This window comes from Taudactylus pleione, unplaced genomic scaffold (genome assembly GCF_031769625.1).
Source record: "Taudactylus pleione unplaced genomic scaffold, aTauple2 ptg000053l, whole genome shotgun sequence".
Classification (NCBI taxonomy): domain Eukaryota; kingdom Metazoa; phylum Chordata; class Amphibia; order Anura; family Myobatrachidae; genus Taudactylus; species Taudactylus pleione.
This window is the reverse complement of record NW_028284455.1, coordinates 13805203-13830741: the sequence shown is the minus strand read 5'-3', so window position 1 is coordinate 13830741 and position 25539 is coordinate 13805203. Positions and strand designations below refer to the sequence as shown.

Genomic DNA, 25539 nt, shown 5'->3' with positions numbered 1-25539 from the left:
TTAGAGAAGGGCTATCAGGAGCTCTTAAGCCACACTTCCGTCCCTGATGGCTGCCAGGCCACGCCCCCAAAATATTCTAATTTCTATTTTTAAACTTTATTTTATAATTGTTTGGGTAAAGCCAGTTCATGTGCCAACAGTATGTATTAATTTTACCAATAACACCTTGCTACATCTTCATACATAAATAACTAAGAGTGAAGATACTTATAGCAATTATTATATAGGATAATGCAGCTCCCAGCTCAACCTGTTATCTACTTCTCTATATACTCCTTCCATAATATGTTGCTGCATACATAAATGGTGGTGGTCCAGTGCAAATTATATCTATTTGTGTTTAATGACAGGCCAAATTTTGCCAGCCGTCTCCATGAAACATTTACCTCCATATTTAGTGAATACTAAATAGGAACATACAAATTGTGTTTAATCTCTAGTATCCCTGATAACCTCAATGCCTACTTGGTCCTTAAGTTTTCCAAATTTAGGATAGCTCATGCATGTTTAAATACCTCTTTATATTAATTAATATAATCCCTCTGTATATTAATTTTTATCAACCCTTTTGGGAGACTCTTTCACCTATTTATCCACTACCTTGTCAGTAAATTAATTGTTCTTCAAATGTCCTATTTACTAATTAAACTATTGAATTAACTGCACAATTAGTAAATATTACAATAATCTGAAAACAGATTAATTATAAATATATTAGGGTCAATTGTACTCACAGACAGCATTGTTTATTCATATGTGCTATAACTGCAGGGTCAATGTTTATTGTATTAAAATAGAGGAACTGAAGACTACATTGAATTATGTCCTTATATCATTAAAATGAACAAAATGGTCTAAAGAGGACTTCAAGCTCTTTAAAAATTATTAGTGAAGTGCATGATTCACAAGCAATGGTGGAACTGCATGAGTGGTGCATCAACAGCAAAGAGTACATCAAGAGCAAACAAAACCTAAGGTTGTGGAGATTCTCAGAATTGTTTATTACTTACAGTATATTTTTTTATTTAAAAAGTATTATCCATAAATTTCCTGAATAAATGTAGGTAAGGTGAAGCAGTGAAGATCATCCTCTTCTAACATATTTACAGTAAATTATTGTGACCAAAGGGTTAAATGAATCTCTGAAATGTTCTTGGTTATACATTCCATTTATGGTAAACATTGTCATAGGGAGGATGTAGTGAGTTATATCAGGTATTGAGCATCCACTGCTCTCACACTGGCATGCACAGAAAGATGTATTGTATGTCTTATCCTATTGTCCTTGAGTGTATTTATATGAGCTGATGCTGATTATTTCTTGCTTATGCCATACACGTGTTTTTCTCTCTATATTACCTTACTAAGTAATTACAAATGCTCGTGGTGGAGCCAACATTCTATGAAAAAGATAGTCAAATAAAGTATGTGGTAGCCCCACATGGGAACAAGGATATACAGTGCATCCACAAAATATTCACGGCGCTTCACTTTTTCCACATTTTGTTATGTTACAGCCTTATTCCAAAATGGAATAAATTCATTTTTGTCCTCAAAATTCTACACACAATACCCCATAATGACAACGTGTAAATAGTTTTTTTGAGATTTTTGCAAATGTAATAAAAAAAAACAACTAAGAAATCACACGGACATAACTATTCACAACCTTTGTTCAATACTTTGTTGATGCACCTTTGGCAGCAATTACAGCCTCAAGTCTTTTTGAATATGATGCCACAAGCTTGGCACACTTATCTTTGGGCAGTTTCGCCCATTCCTCTTTGCAGCACCTCTCAAGCTCCATCAGGTTGGATGGGACGCATCAGTGCACAGCCTTTTTCAGATCTCTCCAGAGATGTTCAATTGGATTCAAGTCTGGGCTCTGGCTGGGCCACTCAAGGACATTCACATAGTTGTCCTGAAGCCACTCCTTTGATATCTTGGCTGTGTGCTTAGGGTCATTGTCCTGCTGAAAGATGAACCGTCGCCCCAGTCTGAGATCAAGAGCGCTCTGGAGCAGGTTTTCATCCAGGATGTCGCTGTACATTGCTGCATTCATCTTTCCCTCTATCCTGACTAGTCTCCCAGTTCCTGCCACTGAAAAACACCCCCACAGCATGATGCTGCCACCACCATGCTTCACTGTAGGGATGGTATTGGCCTGGTGATGAGCAGTGCCTAGTTTGCTCCAAACATAATGCCTGGCATTCATGCCAAAGAGTTCAATCTTTGTCTCATCAGACCAGAGAGTCCTTCAGGTGCATTTTGGCAAACTCCAGGTGGGCTGCCATGTGCTTTTTATTAAGGAGTGGCTTCCATCTGGCCACTCTAATATACAGGCCTGATTGGTGGATTGCTGCAGAGATGGTTGTCCTTCTGGAAGGTTCTCCTCTCTCCACAGAGGAATGTTGTAGCTCTGACAGAGTGACCATCAGGTTCTTGGTCACCTCCCTGACTATGGCCCTTCTCCCCCAATCGCTCAGTTTAGATGGCCAGCCAACTCTAGGAAGAGTCATGGTGGTTCTCAACTTCTTCCATTTACGGATGATGGAGGCCACTGTGCTCATTGGGCCCTTCAAAGCAGCAGATTATTTTTCTGTACCCTTCCCCAGATTTGTACTTCGAGACAATCCTGTCTCAGAGGTCTACAGACAATTCCTTGGACTTCATGCTTGATTTGTGCTCTGACATGCACTGTCAAGTGTGGGACCTTAAATAGACAGGTGTATGCCTTTCAAAATTATGCCCAATCAACTGAATTTACCACAAGTGGACTCCAATTGGGCTGTAGGAACATCTCAAGGATGATCAGTGGAAACAGGATGCACCTGAGCTCAATTTTGATCTTCATGGCAAAGGCCATGAATACTTATGTACATGTGATTTCTTAGTGGGGTTTTTTTTTATTAAATTTGAGCAAATCTCAAAAAATATTTTTACACATTGTCATTATGGGGTATTGTGTGTAGAATTTTGAGGACAAAAATGAATTTATTCCATTTTGGAACAAGGCTGTAACATAACAAAATGTGGAAAAAGTGAAGTGCTGTGAATACTTTCCAGATGCACTGTATCATACTGTCCAGGTTCTACAGACTATAAATACTGGTGTTTTGATGACAAAGGACTCTCTGGAATACTGTATATTGAATTTCTGATGGATAGTTCATGCTGAAATACAAAGCTAAGTAAATAAAAACAACATTTATTTATATTTATGTTTGTCTATTTCTTGTGGTGAATTACAGTATATCAACTTGGATGTAATGTGACCTCTAGTATCATAAATGGCACTGCTCTCAGGAGATAGGAGATATATTTGCATAAGAAATGTATATTTGTAGGAGTAATATTGGTTGTTGTGTTCATTGATTGTTATCATATTAGGACTAAAACCTTGTTTGATATTAAACTGTTATTAATGTATACATCATAGATAATATAGAAAATAGACAGTACAGTTATAAATATGTTTCCACACTTATTCAAAAGAGGGGGATATAGTCAAAATACATCTGAATATTTTCCTGCAAGTCCTGGGGCCTGGACTCTATGATTCAGACAAGCCACAAAATATGTGGCACCAGTGCGCTTGGCCAACCCCTGCCAGGTGGTGGTGACCTTGACTTTACATGCTATAGTTCTACCCAACAACGGTAGGGTAAATGTTAATCGCCTGTGTCTGGGCTATGATGAAGGAGATGGAAACTTAAAACAAAGTTGAAAAGGATTGTATAAACCTTAAAGAGCAGCTGGCTCTGTTCAGAGACCTCAAAAGACAGAGCCCACGGAAACATCTACTTGCTTGGATGTTAAAGTTGTGTAAGAAGTAGCAGATGGTATGTTTATTACAAATAATGAAAGTTTAGTATTAGGATCATTGTGTAATGATCCAAGAGTAAGACTGTGACCAGATGCATTTTGTTAGAGGCTCCATAGGTCATAGGCTCCAAAAGGATATGATCACCCATCAGTTCTGGTTCCAAAACAGCTAAGACTCGATATAGCAGTGGGCATGTATTGGATAATTGGGATGTGTGTCAGTCCTCAATAGATTTAGATAGATCTAGGATACAACACATTTAGGTTGCTGTTATAGGTTTAGGAGATATGCAGACATGGGCGGCCCATGTTCAATGCAGACTACAAATTTGTAAAGGACCCTTTTTTACCATTGATGTATTGGCATCTGAACTACCCAATCCTATACTATGTTTGCAATGAATCCGGTAATCAGAGGTAATACAAAATAGTCACCAGATACATACCTCCACCAGCAGAACCAGTCAATCTGAATACAGAATTCAAGGTGGATTGAAAGAACTTAGTGAAACAGTGTAAAGCTAGCCATACACTAGAACTATATTGCTCCAACACGTCAAAAATGGCTGTAAACTTTTGGTCCAACTTGTTGGTAAAATCAAACATGTTTGATTTTGCCCAAATAATCATTCTAGTGTAGGGGGAACTTTCCCCCCAACTGAATGATAAGTAGGCAGACACTGACAGGTAGTGTCCGTCTACTTCTTCACCACTGTATGCTGGCTGTGATGCCCCTTACAGCCCGGGATCCCTGTCGCTGGTAGTGGCTCAGCGGGAGGAGAGGATCAGCGCTGCTGGTGCTGCGCTGTCTCTCTCCAGGTCCTCATGGTCAGTATTATTAAATGAGGATCCCCACCAGAGCTACCAGGGGGTACTATTCTCAAGTCCCTATCTCCCTTAGAACCGGAGATATGACCAGTCATAGTGGACCAACTTAGGCATCCAGCAGTGCACTAAGTTCGGGTAAGTGCACAGCTGGAGTCCTGGCTTGGAAGTGCTATATATCAGGCCCATAATCTTGGCCAGGCAGGCCACTAATACCATATAAAAGGAAAGAGTCAGGGCTACCAGAGGATATCTTTTGGAGCCTCTAACCCCTTTAGAACTGGAGATATGACCAGTCAAAGCGGTACAAGTTTCTCTGGCCAGCAGTTCCAGAGCTGTCACACACAGCAGTCATTGGGAATTAGTGCAAAATCCAGCATCCTCAAGAGTGAAACTATATGGCTTTATCCCCAAGTGGGGGACATGGATACAGAGGAGGATTAATATTTGCCATATTAAGAGGGCTGGCTGGTTCCCCTCCTGTGCTTAATAGTTGATTTTTCAACTGGACAATGCTGTTTTTCCAGGTCCCAGGCTTTGAAATTATATAGGTTCGGCCCATGATCTCTGGCAAGCACCCCCTGTAACCACTGGAAAAGGAGGGGCCAGGGCTAGCCCCCATAGAACCAGAGATATGACCTGTCAAATAAGCAATGCAATGAGGTGCAGTGCAGTGAGCCCAAGAGAGATGAGGTGCATGCAGGGGGGTTACCACACAGATCCCCCCGGGACATAACTGCAAGCAGACATGACATCCAAACACTGTCCACCTACTTCTGTGACATCACAAGTTGGAGAGAAGTTGGCTGGTCTGGTGAAAAATGTGGCTGGTTGGCTGGTGTAATTGAAAAAGTTGTTTTGATGTGTGGAGCACTGTTTTAGTTGGACAGATAAGTTGGACAGTTGGATGTTTTAGGGAATGTTGGTCTGATGTATGGCCCTGGTAGCTGCTGTGGTGTTCTAGGAAGCTGACAGTCCATTTAGCAACCCTGTATACCCTGTGAAGAAACCAGATGGAAGCTACAGAATTGTTATGATCCCAGTGGTCAGGATGTCAGCATTCAGAATGCTGGTGCCAGAATACCAATAGCAGTTAAAACACCGGTGCCAGCATCCTGACTGCTGACATCCCAAAGGTAAGTATTGGGGTTAGGGGGAGGGTTAGGGTTAGGCACTAGGGAGAGGGTTATGCTGTGAGGGGGATGGCTAGGTTTATGCTGCGGGGAGGGTTCGGTTTAGGCTGCAAGAAAGGAGAGGTGGGTTTAGAGATAGGGTTAGGGTTAGCCTACTTACTGGTAGGTGTCAGCATTGTAATGCAATCAGGATGCCGGTGTCTATATTCTGAGTGTCAGGATCAACATGCTGGTAAGTGGCATGTATTCATTGATTTGGCTAATTCTTTCTTTTCTATCCAAATTGCTCCTGATTGTCAAGATCAATTTGTATTTACTTTGGATGGACAACAGTACACATTGATCACAGGAGATTTATTCATAGCACTACAATCTCTCATGGATTGGTTGCTAGCGACATGCTACCAATGTGCAAACACAAGGCCTCCCACTTTCATTATGCTGATGACATCATTGTTTTTGGCCTACAGTGGAACAAATTGCTGCTGACCTCAAATTTGTTAATAAATTACATGCATAGTCGGGGGTAGATGGTGAACAAAGACAAGGTTCAAGGTCCAAAACAGACTGTAAAGTTTCTGGGCATATTAAGGTCTGGATAGCACAGAACTATTCTTCAACCTGTATCGGACACTATCCAGCTATTGCAGTCCCCAAAAGCAAATTAAAATAATTTATAAAATCTTAGAGTCTTTGACAAAATGTCCCCTCTGGTGGATAGAGAAAATCATCCATTGGATTTTGATCTAAGCAGTTCTTACCAGTGCAGAAAAGATATTCCCCACTAAAGAGTCAATTGCTGGCAGCACAATTAAGCTTCAGTCTGTAAAAATAAGAACTGATTTACCAATTGCTGGCTGTGTCAAGCAGGAGACCTGGAGACTAGGAGACAGTTGTGGCACAAAAGCCAACTTTACAGAAATGAAAGTGGTACTTGTCAGAAAGATGAGGAATATAATCACAAGAACCATCTGCAATCAGCACGCAGTTAACTGATATGATTTAGTTTGAAGCCACTGATATTGAACTTCCCCCATTCAAATACTGTAGGAGGAGGACCAGTGAATGTAGCGGGAACATATGCAAACTAATAATAGATGACAAGAAATTAGTAGTTCATTGGTGGATCCTCCCATTTAACCACCAAAGGCTGAGGTTGGACAGCAGCAGCATACCAACCCATTGAAAAGGCTATACTACATGAAACAGAAAGTGGTGGTTCAAGTCAATATGCATAGCTGAAAGCAGTGGCTGTGTGCATTGAAGAAACAACAGGTTCTGTGATCATTGACAGTTGAATTATATAGAAAGGACTGACCACATAGATTTACACACTGAGGCAAGATGATTTGCAGGTCAAAAGCAAGCCTATTTTTGGAGGTCCTGATCTTTGGGAATACATCTCATTTCATAGCACCAACTGAGTAATAGAGTAAAACACATGGATGCTCAGACTATATTGACCAACAATGAATTTGTGGATTCCCTAGCACAAATGCATAGATAAATTTACAGCAGAAGATAAGTGTGAGCTCTAAAATCTGGGACAATGGGCTCATGCCCAATCAGGATAAAGATACAGTAAGCTGAAAGTACCTATAACTGGGTCAGAATGAAAGGGATTTCTCTTACTTAGCTCCTAGCAAGATACATTGTATGAAAGTGTGGTAAATGTCAGCAGCTAAATCAATGCAATGTCCTGACAGAAGATCTGGGATCCATATATTGGGGAAAAGTTTGGCAAATGGACTTCATTGGACGCCTCTCTACAGGAAGACTACAATATTGCTGTATAGCAATATGGATATATTTTGGAGTACTGGTAGTAAATCCTACAACACATGCAAACAAGAAGCTACACTGAAATTGCTAAATGATATTTGCACCCATTCTGGTACCCCATTGGTGGGGTCAAAGACACAATGAAGATCATTTCACAGGAGCAAATATTTGGGAGTGAGCAGCCACCAATCTTGTATACTGAATGTACCACATTCTTCGATATAAATAAACAATTTAAGTCATATTATACTGTACTACACTCTATACACACATATTCATAAACAAAGCTTCCAACAAGTGATAAATAAGGATAGTTAAGGAAGCAACTTCAAAAGTTAGCATCCAAACAACCAAAAAAATTTATTAATGAGTTAAACAAAGTAGCAATTACATGCTATTTACAACCAACTCTCAAAACAGAATGGCCTATGGAAGTATACTGTAACAAAAGAAATTTTCACAAAATATATACATTTCAATTAAGCATCTACAGTCAGGGGCATAACTAGAATGTTGTGGGCCCCATAGCAAAATCTTGAAAGGCTTCCCCCCCATTGGCACTGAGAGGTAATAAAACCCCACACATTTGCCCCAACATGAAAAAAACATCCTCAGTACTGCAGGGCTATACTGCTCTATACCCCCTATTGCTTCACATCCCTTTATACTTCTCTACATCCTTCTATACTCTTCTACTTCCCTCTATACTGCTCTATGCCAATCTGTGCTCCTCTACATCCCTCTATACTGCTCTATACCCTTCAATGCTCCTCTACATCCCTCTGTACTGCTCCACTTCTCTCTATGCTCCTCTACATGCCTTTATACTGCTCTGCACTCCATTTGATGGAATTTTAATTAAAGTGTCTACTATGTGGTTAGAACCTGGGACCTTACACTGCAGCACTGAGCAGCAACAACTCCTTGGTGGGAGAGGGTTCCTGGGCAGCCACTTGCCTCCACTTGGTGGTAGAAAGCATCATTATAAAACCCACGCTCCTGCACACAAGCACACACAGTAGAAACAGCATGGACATGGACATCTGCTGGCTAGCTCTAACAGCAGTTATCTTTGTAAATAACTCAATGGCCTCATGGGGTTTGTAGTTTATCTTTAACTGTATGAGAGTCTGAGCAGTAAAAGATAAACTAAAAATCCCATGAGGTCACTCTTCTTCCTTCTCTGACTGGCTGTGTGCCTTGAGCTTGGGCAGACAGGTGACTCCAGGTTGCCCAATCCATGTGAGACAGGCAACCCGGGCCCCATAGCAGCAACACACCTTGCACCCACAGCAGTTAGGCCACTGCCTACAGTTCTCCACCATAAACTAAATAAAGATCTTAAATTGGTACAACCTTACATGCCAATTAAATTACTAAAGCAAGATTTTAAACTCCTTGCACAAATACTTATTTTCATATTCCAAGTACTCATATGACATTTATTAGCCCCACAACAAGTGGGATTTGCTTACATGTGCCACTTTAAAAATGTAATCACAACTACACAACCAGTGTTAACTTAAACCTCTAATAATAAATCTTCACTACACATACTCAGCTTGGATACAGAAAAAGCAATTTCATAAAGTCTCAAGGATTAATTTATAAAACATATTTTAAATGCCCCCAAGATTTTTTAAAATATGATCATTTCTGCCTTCTTTCCTTTAATCTATTAAAATATATACAAAATACTGTATTACAAAATACATAGTTTCCCTCCTTAATCATATATTAAAAACAAGGAAAATATATTGCTATAGACAGTGGAGTTTGTTAATGATGGGAAACAAGACCCAACTTAAGTGGATCAAATAAGTAAACTTATAAAAGGCTAAGAAAAAAACATCCATAAGGAAAATCAAGTCCAAGGCTTCTTTGAAAATTTAGAGTTACATTTAAACTTTCTCTATCTCAACAATCAAGCAGTAAAATAAAAATTGCTTTCAATACACAAATTAGTGTGTTACTAGAATACTTAAGAAGACATGCCACAAGGAATATGTAATTTACTTCACATACAGTAGAATGAGCTGTGCTGGAAGATTTTTACTAACTCTTCCACTTACGGCATAATACCCAGTTGTGGATTCAAGGGGGGACCGGTGCATGTGACCCCTCCCCTCCCATAATATTGTGGCACATTGTTTTATTGTGTAATGACCAGCATTTGGACTTTAGCTCTGCAAACATTTTATTAAATCTAGTGATGGATTGAAATGAATGGTATGCAGTACACACCTGGGACTTAAATCTGGTGGTCCAAGGCTTGTAACTGTTGGAAGATGGAGCATTAGATTCTTTTCCCGTCTTCTGCTGTTAATATGGGATTCGTTTTCCATCCTCGTCTTTGCAATGTTTAGATTAGACGATTTCATTGGTGACTTAAATGGAGCATTTCCCGAAAAAGGTTTCAAATTGATCCCTAGAGAGCTATTTGAAGATTTCTTATATTTAGATGTTGTGTTCCTTGTACGTATTGGTGAAAGCTCCTCCTCCCCTGTATCATCATCATCATCTTCCACAATGAACGATAGCCTTTTATTTATGCTGCCATTTCCCCTGGGTTCTGTCTGAAAATACAAAATTTAGCATGTTAAACTTTTTTGTGTTTTACAGTCATTTTATATTTTTCATTTTAAAGGTTAATGCCATAACACTTTAAAATGACAGAGTAGTTAAATCAAACAATATTGGCAATTACATGTAAGATATACTACGTAAATGACTTTAAAATTGCAATACTGTTTCAATTCAGGAACTATAAAGACTAATATATAGGATATAAGTTTATTATTTTCCGGTTACAATCCACAGATTACTAGCCAGCATAGTTTTTAGAAGTTATTTCTTCAATTTTGTACATTTAGCCTTTAGCACAATGTGTTTATTGCAGTATATATCAAATTCCGTTATCAGTATGAGGGACAAATGACTTTAGAGTCATTAAGGGACAAAAAGCAGCAACTTCTTCAATCAGCTTTTACAGATTTCTCAATGAACTCAACTCCTTCACTTGGCTAAAGAGGGTCAAACAAATGAGAACCCATTATTAATTACTGGCCGATTATATCTCTAAGTCTCACTGTGAGTAATGCATCTATATGAACATTACAATGTGAATTATGTTAAGGGTAACCTTATATACTGATAGCTGAACCTGTCACTTAATACGCATATTATTTAATATAATGAGAACAATTTAAGTTAAGGTAGCTATAAAAGTATTTTGTTACATGTTGAAAAATATATTTAAACATTTCAATATCCTACATTCATTATTATATTTAAGATTGTACAGTATATAGACTTCTCCGGTGTGTGTGACAAACAAGTATATCCACAAAATAAACACAATGATGGTTACTTTTAAACATTGCTAAAATGTGAAAGCTTGAATTAAAACTAATGTTTTAGTTTATATTCATTCTCTAACTTGCACTAGAACAGTGGTGAAAACTTAATGAGCTGGGGGCCCACTAAATGAGTTTTAGTAAGCCATTACGGCCACACACAGAATATTTTACCAGTAAAATTGGTGGAACAAACAAACAGGTATAGAGTTTTGCATAGCACAGGGAAATCACAAGAGCGGATGGTGCTTAACATATTGACATACCACAGTACAGGAATAAACAGAGATACAGATCAACAAAGGGCAAACACACACAGGAAAAGGTAATCCCTAAGGGTGTAGGTGAATACACTGTGACATAACAAATGGCAAAAAACAATAAATTGAATCCCTGCAAGAACAGCATTCAGATGACTCTGTTGCACTCACCTTGCAGACTATGGGGATCAAGAAGAGGAGAAAAATAATACTGTTCACTCTGTATTTCCACCTGAGTCCCCTGACAGGTAAGAGGGGATGGGTGGGGGGAAAGCGGACCTGGACTCCCACCTGGCCCTCCATCCACCCCGAGCTAGGGTAATTAGTACATTCTCCCCCCATCTTGTCACCTCTATACAGGAGCGAAACCGGTTAGAGGATCCAAAGCCCTATGCGAATGCACAACTGGACAATTGTTATCTTAGTGCATTCGCTCCTTTGCCATCGCTGGGACTGGTTGCCATATACTTTTTATTGTTGTTGTCCACTTGGGGAATCCTCCATACCATCTGGAAAATAGAGGCTACTGGTGTCCACTTCCAGCATCAGCATCTGTGGTCCAGGCCCACTCCCGCAGGTGGATACATGGGCGGCGTGCAATTGCAGCCGCTGCACCTCTCTTTACAGCACGGGGAGTGTTCAGGACTGGCTATTTCCGCACAGCATATTGAGTGCTGACTACTAACATTAGTGGAGAGCGGTGATTATACAAGTTTTCATATTTCCAATTGTATTTTCATCTGTGGCTTAGAACCAGGAGCAATATCTTATGAATATATGGACTGAGTCCTTTTAAAAGCACACTGTTATTCACATTAGACATGGAGATCTTGATAGAGTCATTGCGATTATTATAGTTGTATTATTGGTTGTATATATTTTTTTATATGCGGTATTTATGTATGTGTTACATGTCTAAATATTGATGTTTACATTAAGGCTAGTCATATTCTAGTCTGAATAAATATACATTGCATATAAAATATACTAATAAATTTATATGTATTTTTTAGTGAACATCAGACCCCCTGATTATTCTATTTTTATTTTATAATAAATGGTGTCTTATTAGTGCAAATAGACCTTTCTCTCTGTATGCCCCTGCATAAATGCAGTAAACCAATAACACATTCCCTCCACCCCTTGATTTGTCTAAACTTTTAACAGATTTCACCTACACCTAGACACATACAGGTTGTGGAGTAGTGGGAGGTGGTGGGCCAATCTGGATGTCGTGTTGAAGGTAGGAAGTACAAATTGTTCCAAATTACAACTTTTTTCAAAATTGTTCTTGTGTGAAGGTTTATTCTTCTGATGCAAAGTATATCAGACACTTTAGCATGAAGTTAACATGTAAATCAACACATGCAATAAAGGTAAAATTTCTGAAAACTTGCCAGAAAACCACTGTTTTCAAATACAAATGAATGTAAGTCGCTATCCTGATGTTTTTGATGTACTGAATGCAAATGGCGCTGATGTAATAAGTTCCTGAAAATAAACCAGAAACCAGTGCCAAAGAATAGAGGTGGTTATGACAGGCAAGATAGCTACAATTGCAGCTATCTGGCAGCCACCTTGCTATTTTTTTTTTTAATAAATAAATAATAAATAAAAACCCTATAGTTCCCTGTATCCAAAGTGCTACTAACATTAACACTTTAATTCTAGACTGGTAGCTTAAACATCAAGGGTCATGGGGGGTGGGCAACTGTGTGGATGACAAAAAACAGCATTAGGCTCTGATAGGCTCGGCTTGGGTCACTCTCATGCGTACTGTTCAGTACTGGTGCCTCCATGATCCACCACTTATTGACAAACCTCAGATCTCTTGCATATTCTGTCATGTCTTCTCATTTATTTCCTACATTAGGAAAATGTTACCAGCTGTATATTTGTGTCATATTGTGACTTCCTTTTCTAACTGTAACTGTACAACAAAACCTTTATGTAGTTAAGCATGCTTTACTTAGAACCTATGTTCTAAGTGAATGTTGATGACAAATGTTAAAACATATCCTCCATCCTGACATAAATCCAACAGGTATGACATTTATGTCTTTAATATGACACATTTAATCATTTACATTTCTATTCCTTCCCTTTCCATCACTAGTAGATAATATAGAAGCTACAGTAATACTGGTCCTTCCTTTTCTCCAAATGACACCATTGTTCACAGTGACACATTAAAGATTCTAAAAGGACTGAATGTTCTTCACATAAATATTCACAGTCTACCACCTAACTTAGATGAACTGCTTGACACTTACTGCACCAACATAACGTCATATTATTTACAGCAACGAATCCTAAAATTGGTGATGCATCACTTGCCATAAATGGATTTTCTATTTTTAGGAAAGATAAGACTAAAAGTAAGAAGGTTCTCTGTATTTTGGGCTGAAGAGTAATGTTAGTGTAATGAGGGGTGGGGGCATGTACTAATTACCAGGGCCCAAGCTAGTTGGAGCGGCCTGGTGGGGTCCCGGGTCCACTGCCCCCTTTCTTACCTGTCAGTGGCTGCAACCTCTCTCCCCAGCCCAGCACCTACTGCTGTGTGCTTGGCTGTGGTGGGTTCAGTGAGACTGCTGAGCATCAGTCTCCTGTGTCTGCATGATGTGGGGGGGGGGGGGGAGTGATCACACTGATCACCCTACCCCCTGGATCTGCCCCTGTCTGCAGGGTGCATAGCACTGTGAATACATTTTTTAAATTCTTTTGTAGGGGGTGTGACCACTCCTTCACAATTAGGTCACGTTCCCTACAGTACCCAGGCCCTTACTGAAAATGTCAGTCAATCAATATTGCTGGCAACTATGAAATGCCTAAAGCCTCCCTTTAGCATCTAACTTTTATGAAACATTTTCTGGGTAGATTTCTTTCAGGACCTTGATTTTGCATTTGAGTATTTGTTCCAGTAACTCTGCAATGTCCTTTCACTATTCTACAGTGCCAGAGGGCATGGAGCTTATCCTCTTCCAGTGGACACATAAGATCTTATACCCGTTAGAAATTCTAGAAAAAACTTGTGTAAATGAAGGAAGTTTAGCAGCTTTCCTAATGATCCTCATGATTGCAGAACCGTCCTCATTTTGGTGCGATAGTCCCACTTTTTGGAAACTGTCATTCCACCCTCCAATTCGAGGGCCTCATTGTCCTGCAAGGTGGGGTGGGGGAGATTGGGAGGCGGCAGGTTGGGAGGAATTTCTCTGGTATGTGCACAGCATTCAAACACTGTAGAAAGAGGCAGCTACTGTATAGAATACAAAATAAATAAATAAAAGTGAGGTTCCTTTGTGCAACTGACACAGAAATCAAATAGTGGCAGATTTAGAGGCCACTTCACATAGATACTGATGATGTTGAAAACACTGTCTTTGCTATGAACTTGAAGATTGCCCACTTAAACTCTTCTCTTTTTATTTCAGTTCAAGCCCTATTAGCCACCAACAATTTTCTAATTAAAAAATAAAATGGCTTTTAACATGATTTTTTGCCAGATGGTAATTATCGAGCTATCCAATTAAAGCCCATTTTTTTATGAGAAAAGTGTCCCATATTCCTGAGAAAACACACAGAGTCTGTGAAACCTGTGTGTTTTCGCCATCGTGGACAAAAAATGGGTTTGACTTAGGGGATTTCGTTTCACCTGCCTGATGCATGTGAAACACAATCCCAGATTTAAAATTAGATAGCCTTGTCGGCAGTAATTAGCTGTGGCAAACAGCCGTGGCTAATAGGATACCGGTCTTAGGGGGTCATTCAGACCCGCTCGTGAGCAGCAGTACGCTGGCAAGCGGGTCGATGTCCCCCACTGCGCATGCGCACGATGGAGGGGGCTCCGTTGTGCGTATGCGCAAGACCCAGAGAGCGACGGGCTCTCCATCGCTCCGGGTCTCGCACCAAAGGGGGCGTGCTGTCGATGTTGATTGACAGCACACCTCCTTTGGTGGGGGTATCGGGGCGTGCCTGCCAGAAGGAGGGGTTCCCATGGGAATGCCTACCGTCTCAAGCCGGTCCCACTGACATCACTAGTGTCACTAGTGTGGGAGTGAGCCAAAATCACTCCAGGGCTTGCGGCAGCGAGACCCTACTGCAGGGTCTCCATCGCAAGCCCGATGGTCGCGATGGTCTTGACCATCGCGACCATCATTATGGACGCTCGCTATAGCTGTGGGTGGTAACCCACAGCTATGCGAGCGTCCATGAGGACACTCCAAAAAAAGGTAGGAGGGCCCTGATTCAGAGCGAGCGCTCTGGTCAGAGCGTTCAGCTCTGAATCAGGCCCTTAGTGTAGATACAGGTTGAGTCTCCCATATCCAAATATTCCGAAATACAGAATAAGTTTGGCATGACTGAGATAATGAAACGTTTGATTTTTAATGGTTCAAATTACACAAACTTTGTCTAAGGCACAAGTTATTAAAAATATTATATAAAATTACGTTCAGACTGTGTGTATAAGATGTATATGAAACATAAATGAATTTAATTTCTGTACACAAACTTTGCTTGAGTCACAAAATTATTGAAAATATTGTATAAAATGACCTGCAGGCTGTGTGTATAAGGTGTATATAACACAAATGTATTCTGTGTGTAAAAATCAACCCTTGCTGTCTGTCATTTATGCTGTGGTTTCAGTCAAACTTGTGGGAGATCTACTATATAGTTTATTGATTTTTCATTATTCAACAATTGATTCTTAGATCCCCTTTCATAGTTATACACCAATGGCAAGTGAGAGTTTAGCAAGTAATTTTACTATATTTTAGACAAGAATAGGATTTGATAACCAATTACAGGTGAACATTATTTAATATATCAACCTATTGACACCCTGGTCCAGTTAAATGATATATTCCAATCTACTCTCAATACATTTTACTACAGTATATTATTCTAGAGGCAATAACAAACATCAGTGGACCCTGCGTTTTTATTGTGTATAGTTCACATTATCACAATTTATTTTTCTTTTGCACTAACACGTATATTGTCAATTTATATTTGTTTTATTTTAGACCTATGTGTATTTCACTGTTTTATCCCTCTTGCTTTGAGAAGATTTTAAGACAATAGTTAATAAAAGTTATATTTTAGTGAATCAACTTTCTCTGTTCGCCCAACAATACAACCCCGTTCTTTCCTCCCCTAACTTCATGATTACATTTTTTTGTCTAGGGCTGCACCCCCATACTCAGATGTACGACTGATTTGATTTGATTTGGGGCCTTACGATTACACACAAAATTAGTGTGCAGATACTTTCCCCTTTTTCCCAGTCCTTTTCATTGTTGTACTATAGGTCAGAGGTAAAGTACTGCAGGTGTGTGTTTCTAGTGGTGAGAGCCTTCTGTGTGTCTTTATTTCTTTCTGCTCCTTTTCTTTCTGGGTGCCAATGGGCCTTACAATCAAGACTAAGGTTGCAGTTTCCACCTGGTATAGCAAGCACTCATAGGTGAAACTCAGAATATTAGGCCAAAAGTGCCAATGATGATCTCCACTCTACCCTGAGGAAACATACCTGTTAAAGTAAGGTATTCCCACTGTATCAAGCAGGGACCTTACTGATCCCTTGTCCTGTTCTTTACTTTTCTGGTCCATTCCGCATCTGTTATCTGTACCACTCTCAACTAAAGTATCATCCACTCAAGGTACTTTGGTGCTGCGACTACTGCCCCTTGCAACATTACATTTTCAAGAAGGAAAGGCTAAAGATGGGATTCTAGTTGAATTCATCATGGACTTTTCTAGAACTGAAACTTGGCATCAATAATGATTATGATTTAGAGCAAAACTTTTTTGAAAAGAGAATGTAAATGAAAGAACTTGGAAGGTTATGGAAGAGAGCTAGAGGAAAAGTTTTGCTTCCTGGTGGTACCAAGCAAATTTGCAAGAGATATGAATCTAACCATGGTTTAGCTATAGGAAATATGGCTACAAAAGTGAAGTGCTAAGCAATCCAGAATGGGAGTTTATTTGTTCCGACATAGGGCCTGGTTCAAAGATGCACTCAACACAGCAGCGAAAATATGCTAATGTCTGCAAAGATCATCTGAGCATAAGGACGCCCACTGCTGCCTTCTTACCTGCATGCGATGACGCATACCTGTGTAAATATCGGTAACATCGCCGTACATCTGCGGCCATCTTGGCCTTGAAGCAGGTCTGACCTGCTGCAGCCTTGGGAGCTCTTCGGACATGCAGAGGTGCATATGCACTCGCAGTGGCTATTTTATGCACACCCATGTAATGGCATTTAAATGGATAGACATGCCTGCGTTTCTCAGACCACCCCCCTCACCACCCCCAAACGCTGGCAACCTGTCACCCACTCTGCGATGGATTCCTATGTGCATCTGTAATCGCAGTGTGAATGCTGCACACGTACAGTCCGACTTATACATGTGCACAATGGTAAACAATTGCTCCATTGCATGTGTTATTGCCTTTGCGTCCCTCTTTAGATCAGGCCCATATTGATGTTGCACTGAATTTTGCTCATCAGAGAAATTCAGCATAAAGTGCTGTGTGATAAATTTAAGAAAATCAACACTAATTCAGCAATGAAAGTAGCCTTGGGGGTCGATTCAGACCTGCTCGCTAGATGCGTTCGCACGCTAGATGCATATGCAAATTTTGGCATGGCAAGCGATCGCATGGCAAGGCATTAGCACGCCCACTATGTCTTGGCGTGCGAACGCTCTGTGTTTGCAGATGCCCACTAGCCTGTCTCAAGACACCCACTTGCGCACGTCCTCTCCAGGAAGTGTATGCAACCATCAGTACATTGAGTACCATCGGTAGCGAACGCAGAGCTTGTGGCTAACCATACCCTACTGCAAGCACTGCGAGTGCTCCAGTGTGAAATACAACCAAGTGACGTGTACTATGATGCTGCCTCTTAATTATGCACGCCTCTGAAATGGCGTTGAGACGCTCAGGCAAGCCTGTGTTCGCACCTCCACTCCCCCATTTCTAGCGGCCAGTCCCTGTCACCACCTACAAATGGCTTCTTCTATCACTCATTCTGCAGTGCTGTCTATGGGCGGCGAGCGTACACTTCCCGATCGCTCGCACTAGTTTGCGCACGCGTATTGAGATGCATATGCATGCGCAGAATGCAAACAATCAGCTGGCTGCGTGCGAACGTATCCTAGCGAGCAGGTCTCGATCAGGTACTTGGATCCAACACCAAATATTGACAGTCATGTATCAAAAAAAGCGCCACTATGGAATGATCCGTTTCATGAGCAGGTTATAAAATCATTAATTTACGTGTATGAATTGAATATGACAGTAACTTTAAGCCTGCAAAAATACCAAGACAGTGTCTTTCAATTTCTTCAGTAGATACAAAGTTTATAGGCCAAAAACTTGTTACAACTAGTAAGACTCCAACCCAAATCCATTTAATAAGGAAATAATTATTTTGCAAACTGTACAGTGGCCCAGAGAATCAGGAAAGAAAAAAAACTACACTTCAATCACCTTCAGAAAGGCTGAATATGCCATAGCTGGGAAAGGAAAAGATGCCACTATTATAATTTTTGAAAGTGTATTTTCCAGGAAGTTGAAATTATAATTATGTGTCCACTGATAACCAGCCTAATCCCATAACAACAATGAGCCCGATATAGCCAGTTCATAATATGACACACAGTTTGCAGCCTCCTCTCTCCAATGACACTAATCCAGTCACCATGTTTGATTTATCAGTCATGTGTGGTCTACCAAGTATTTGGCCTTCTACATTCTTTGTTTTGCTCTACAGAGACTTGGCTGTCAGCAATTAGAGCACCCTCTCCTCTCAGGGCACTCCAGGTAGGAAGGGGGGGGGGGTTCAGGGTGCTGACAGCCAGGGTTCTGGAGACCATTACATTAGCAATATGCAGCCTTCATTTTTATTATTTTCATTTATTATTTATTTAAAATGTAACAGTAAGGGATGTGAATCCATGATAACTGCACAGACAATGGCCTTTTTGAAAACTATTCCAACAAGCAATCTCATAAAAGGATGGATGGATTTGTCCTTGGACCCTCCACCCACACCTTTGATTTTAAAAAGGGCAAGTAATTCTAAAATTTACAAACCACCAGACACTTCTGCTGTAAGAGAGGGGCTGAATATGTTTTTTTATTACAGGTAGTATTTGTTTTAGAGGATTGTCCCCACAAAAGAAATATAAAGTTTAACATTACTTTTTTTTGTTCTTGTTGCAACTTGGTGAACTGACACAAACATCCTAAAATTGTTTTCAAATTAAAATATTACATATACTTTTTTTATTTTTTGCCTAGGGCTCAGTGGTCATCTTTGACACAGTTGACATTGACAATTTCATCATCGTCATAGGCATCACTGATGTCAAGAAGATCATCATATTCTTTCCCCAATATTAGTTCATTCCCACTGGAATCTAGACTTGCATATCCATGATTTGAAAGATGACTATGGTGTTCCCCAAACAATTTGTAGTTCATTTTGATGAACACCAATTTCTCTACATTTTTGTATAGTTGCCTCTTACATCGATCGCTCGCAATGTTCACTGCTATGCTAAACACACTTTCAGAGTACACTCTTTAAGGGTGGGCAACTTAAGTACTACATGGCTAATGCATACATTCTGCTCAAAATGTCCTTCTTCCTCTAGACAATCTGTGATACTAATTTGTGTATTGACAGTAAAGTATGAGATGCGTTAGAGTTGTCACTATCAAAATTGGGCATTTTATTTAAACAACCTTTTGAGTCATCATCTGTGAATTTCTGAGTTTTTTTCCTGGCACTACTACTAGTACTAATAGTAGCTGTCGAAGCCGGATAATTGGCTGAGACAGGATCGGTGTAAAATTAGATCGGGGTGACGCCATTTTGCGACTGGCCGCACAGCACCATTTTAGTGAAACTTGCCATTATAAGTACATACGGCAATGCTATTATTTAGCGTCGTGCCATTCCCACGCAATGGAATGAAGTTAAAGGTCCTCAGCATACAAATACAGACAGTCATTAAAACATAAAATTATTATCCCTACAAAACACATACCATGGTGTACTCCACAAAACACATAGTCGCACAACGCTAACTAGCATCTTTTCCCAATTCCCCAATACTTACACACTGCACACTTACATAAAAGGTTCCCTAGCATTAAAGTGTAATATCCAAGGTTTATTCAGTAATTATTAATGTTGTATAATAAAGGTTATTTGATATCTAAGGTTTAGTACATGGTAAGCAGACCGTGTTTGGTGTTGTACTGATCCACTGTGTCTCCACAGATTTCTGGTATCATCGGTGAGAAGATCGCAACATGCGTCTGCAAACTATGGACTATAGAGAGTTAAAATATTAAAATGTACTTTGTAATGTTAGCAGCTTAGATTAGCATGCAGCAGGAAAAAGGACACAAAGGGTTGTTAGAGGCTGTTTGTGTCCATTCGAATTGACCTATGAACTATCCTGTAACAGAAGCACCTTTAAGAAGAACCAATGGAATCATGTCAAACTTGTCTATTGTATTGCCTATCACTGTAAGAGTATATATGAGCGCTCTCTGACCCCAGCCTTTAGTCTTCTTGCTATGCTTTTGACGGAGGTTTCTAATGCTGATGCCGGTATCTGGGCCCAGAGCGCGTGCGTATATAACAACTGTACCTTGGGTCTGTATGATTTATTTGTGATAATTGTCTTTAGATCACGGCGTGTAGCCATCTGTTTTTATATTGAATAATACATTTTGGTGATTTGGAACCACATTCAAAGTCTGAAAGCATTTATTTACTGTGCGACTCATTACACTAAATAGCGACAATTTTAGAAGGTATAGGCAGGAATTTTAGAAGGTATAGAGAGGATTGCATAGAGGTTTTAATTAGGTATCCATACAGCACTAGTTGAAGCTGAAGTAGAAGATGTGACACTTGATACTTGAGGACTGATTCAGAGATGGATGCTAACACTGCTGTTGCAAATTTGTATGCAGCGGCTATGCAAAAATATGCAAATTTTGCAGCTTCCAAGATTAGTATTGAGATGACCATCGATAGCTTCACATATCTAAGTGAATGCATGCAAAGACACAGCAACAGATGCAGATCAGTTGATAACGGTCTTCTGAATAAACCTATGGTTGTGCAGAATGGCCGCAGGAACTGAGATGCCAAAGCTATTTTTACTGCTTATTGGATAACAATATTAGGCACAGATACACTCTGAAATATGGTTGCGACCCACCTGTGTTTGAATTGCCATGTCCCCCTCATTGCAACCCACATACAGTATGGTCCCTGCCTGTCAATCACTCTGCAAGTAAATCCTCACTGCCAGTGAGATAGGTAATGAAACTTGATGCATACACCATGTGACTCAGATGCATTTCATGCACATGACCACCAATTATAGCTAAATTGTGCAAACAGCTGCATTGCATCTAGCCCTAAATCAGGCCCTTGGTCCATCAACTTTCTCACAAGGATCTCTTTACATGTCTTAAGATCTGGATCATTTGGAAAAAATAAATGACATAGGACTTAGGACCTAGGATCAAGTATGGTTGACAAAATCTAGTAATAATTTTGCAACATCTTGCACACCCTTGGATCATTGCAAAGGGAATAAAGACATTGATCTACTAGGCAAGGGGTTCCCAACCATGGTCCTCAAGGCACACTAACGGTCCATGTTTTAAGGATAGCCACACTTGAGCAAAGGTGACTCAATTAGTACTTCAGTTTTGATTTAACCACCTGTGTTGAAACATGGATATCACTAAAACCAGGACTGTTAGTGTGTCTTGAGAACCGCGGTTGGGAATCACTGTACTAGGCCATCATACGTTGCAGAATCACAACTTGACTCAGGCTTGCAGAGTCAGAACTCACTTAGTTTGTTACACTTTGAAATGGTTTCAATAGCTTGCATATAACTGAAAGGATTATCCAGTGTGCTGCAGTAAGGTAACATGCTCACCCTATCCCTATATCATGGTTAGATGCATAGCTCTTGATGGCTTGCTGCTGTTCTTCCAGTGGCTCAAGAATATGAGGGGCTAAATGTAATAGCTTGTGATTGTCCGACGCTGCAGGGATTTTTGTGAGTCTGCCCTGTAAAGGCTAAACCCAAGCTGGTTTAGCCTTTACAATGATTGTCACTTAAAAAATATGGAGAGACTCACATAAATCCCCGCAGCGTCGGAAGTTCGCAAGCTATTACATTTAGCCCACAGTGTGGAATTCCAGCTTATTAATACTTCTGGCTTTAGCTGATTATATGGCAGGTCATATTTTTTTTTGCAGATGGGGAAAAATTCTACAGGCCATTGCAGAATTACGAAAATACCCTGAAATTTTACGTGCCATGGAGAATCATCAAGTTTATTGTGTGGGCAACACATGGAATGTGTTTAAAGTTCCCAACTGAAATTGCATGCACAGTGTTGGCTCCATTATCGGATAGGAGAAATCCAGAGGAGAGTGTTAGCTGGGTTAGCCATTTAAATATAAAATTACAAAACTTATGCAACAAGTTTACACCGGCATGTGTCTTTCTGAATCTAACAATACATAAAGTAGTTTGCCAGTGAATGAGTTGCACTGCTATGCTGACAGAATGAGAATGATGCTGCTGCTTTGCTGCCACTGCTGCTGAGAGTGATACACCAGGGGCTGTCGTGGTCATGTAGTCTTTCATTTAACCAATGACACTTGTCCATGCACTGATCCATCACTTAATATAATACAGTATGATGAATTTACAATTAAATTAATATACAACAGGTAAAACCTATTATATAATATATTTATATATATATATATATATAAACATATATATGTATATATATATACACACACACACACATATATATATATATATATATATATACACACACACACATATATATATATATATATACACATATACACACACACATAGTGAGATAGGGAAGGGGGAACTGATACCATGCAATTCACTAAAATAAAATACTAGCATAGTAGCCCTAGGAATTCTGTGATATAACTGTACTGCACACAATATATAAGACTATAAAAGATTAAGTACAAGAATAAAATTATATATTTTTTAACACTATTGTAAACTTGTTTGGGGGGGTAGAGGGGTGGCAGATAAGTTCTTTGACAAATACCAGCATAGTAGCCCAAACTTTTGCAGATTCTTAGATAATCTATGATATAGTTCAGCACACACTATATAAGAGGCTTTTCCTGCAGGTGCGGGATTTTTGCAATTCAATTAGGTGCATGTTTTTTTAAATTTAGAGCCCGGGAGGTTTTTTTTCACACACCTCCAGAGCAAGTGTGATTTTTTCCAAAATCTTTATTTTTCGGGAAAAACACTGGGACTTGCTCTGGGATCCCAGCGGCACCCCCCTCCCTCCCCGAGGACTAATTATGCAATTGGAAGTTTCCAAACTACATAATTACTTACCTTCTGCAGTGATGTCTTCTGCATCGTCTTCTGCATCCAGCGTCGGAAGTCGGGTCCTCTGCTGCAGGGTGAGTGAGTGTTTGTTAGTGTTTGTAAGTGTGTGTGTATGAGTGCTGGGTGTGTGTGCCCCCCCCCTAGTGTCTGTGTGCCCTCCCCTGAATGGCCACTGGGAGAACTACATCTCCCAGCAGCCCTTGCCCCTCCCACCAGCCCCAGGAGCCTCCTAGCAGCCCCCGGGACTCCCAGCAGCCCCTCTCCAGTGTGTAGATAGAGAGGAGGCCACCGGTAGCCGCAAAGACCACCAGAGATCCCCGGCCAGGTAAGTGCAGAATATATATTTTTTTTATGCGGCGCAGGGTTTTCAGAGCTGAAAACCCAGCAACCACTATTTATTAATTGGATACCGCGGGTATCGGGAGCGCGCATACCTGCGGTAATCCAAAATTGGGCATGAGGGGTGCGAGGATTTTTCCTCACTAAACCTCGCACCCAATTGAATATGCCCCTTAGTCCTATATAAGATTCCACCCCATGTATTATTGTGGGGTTCGGTGTTGAATGACAGGGGAACTATGTGCCCCTGTCATTATCGGTGCTGCTATCTATAAGTTAGCAGTGCCGATGTGCTGTGCAATGTATAAGCGATCAGTGGCCCTGACCGTTCCTACAGCTGCAGCTATTGATAGGACAATGACAGCTGCAGCTGTCGCTATCACCACAGCAGGGACAGCACTCTCCCTCTTGCGGCGGCTGCTGGCTCTGGGCTGCATTCAAGATCTTGCGATGCTTGTGAGATCTTGCGCATGCCCAGTGGAGCCTGCCAGACAGGGAGACACAGCGCATAAGCCCTAGGCTGATAAGCTGTATGCTCTGGCAAGGATCGCTGGAGGGGGGAGTTTTCACTCCCCCACTCTGGCAGATGAGATGTTACTCATCAGTACTGCTTCCTACTTCACCTCGCTAAAGAGTGTGCGGCATGATACGTGCCACTATAATACATCTTCCCCAATGTAAGGATTATATTTATTTGCTACTGTCATATGTAACTAGCAATCATGGCAGAAGATAACTACAGATAATATAATTTAAGTGAACTGTATATTCTATATTTGCCAGATATTATCATTTGAGGCACATGCCAAGATACAGTACCAACCAAAAATTGCATTTTGACTGTGAGAGTAGCTGCTTTCAAGCAAATAGGTTATATGGATTTTAACATTTTGGCTCACTAAATATGTTATGTAGATCACCTTATATTTAATATAATAAGAGTATCCCTACATCTAAAGATGCTTTGAAAATAAATTAAGCAAACCTTATATTGTTTTAATGATAATGTGGCCACAAAGGAGCCATAGCATATGGACTAAATTCTATTTCAGGAGAGCTAGTTGAATGGCAGCTCATTAATCAATGTAAATATTCAGGGAAATATGGTATTCAGCTCAAAATAACCCATGTATTTAATTGTACATTTATAGATTAAGCTTACAGTATGTGTTCCATATAATACATATTTTGACTTACAATAATACCCATAATTTTATGAAACTAAATATATGAGTCCTCCACCTAGCTAACAACTTCTAAAAGAAAACAGATTTGATAATAGTTTCTCCTTGACTTTGCAGAGGGGGCATATTTAACAAGTTTCACCAGTGTAAATGTTCGATCACAATTGTACCACTAAATTAATTGTAATACTAACATAATAGATGAAAAATAAAGTTTTATTATTTCATTAAACATTTTTTTTTATTAATTTTTTTTTAGATATTTTTTTTCTATTTCACATTAATTTATTTATTTTATATTACTCGTATATTTTCACTGAGCATGCTGAGCTCACCAGTTGGTTAATAAATATGTGTATCTCCAGAGACTAACGTGG

General features: G+C 40.0%; 1 protein-coding gene across 3 annotated transcripts in view; it reads right to left on the bottom strand.

The window, feature by feature from the left end:
• KCNH8 (potassium voltage-gated channel subfamily H member 8) overlaps positions 1-25539 on the bottom strand; it is a 543344-nt gene that overhangs the window by 59601 nt on the left and 458204 nt on the right. For all 3 annotated transcript variants that reach the window (XM_088463391.1, XM_088463397.1, XM_088463404.1), the window contains one exon: positions 9810-10141. In XM_088463391.1, the coding sequence (XP_088319517.1) occupies positions 9810-10141 (332 nt within the window). The remainder of the gene's footprint in view (positions 1-9809; positions 10142-25539) is intronic.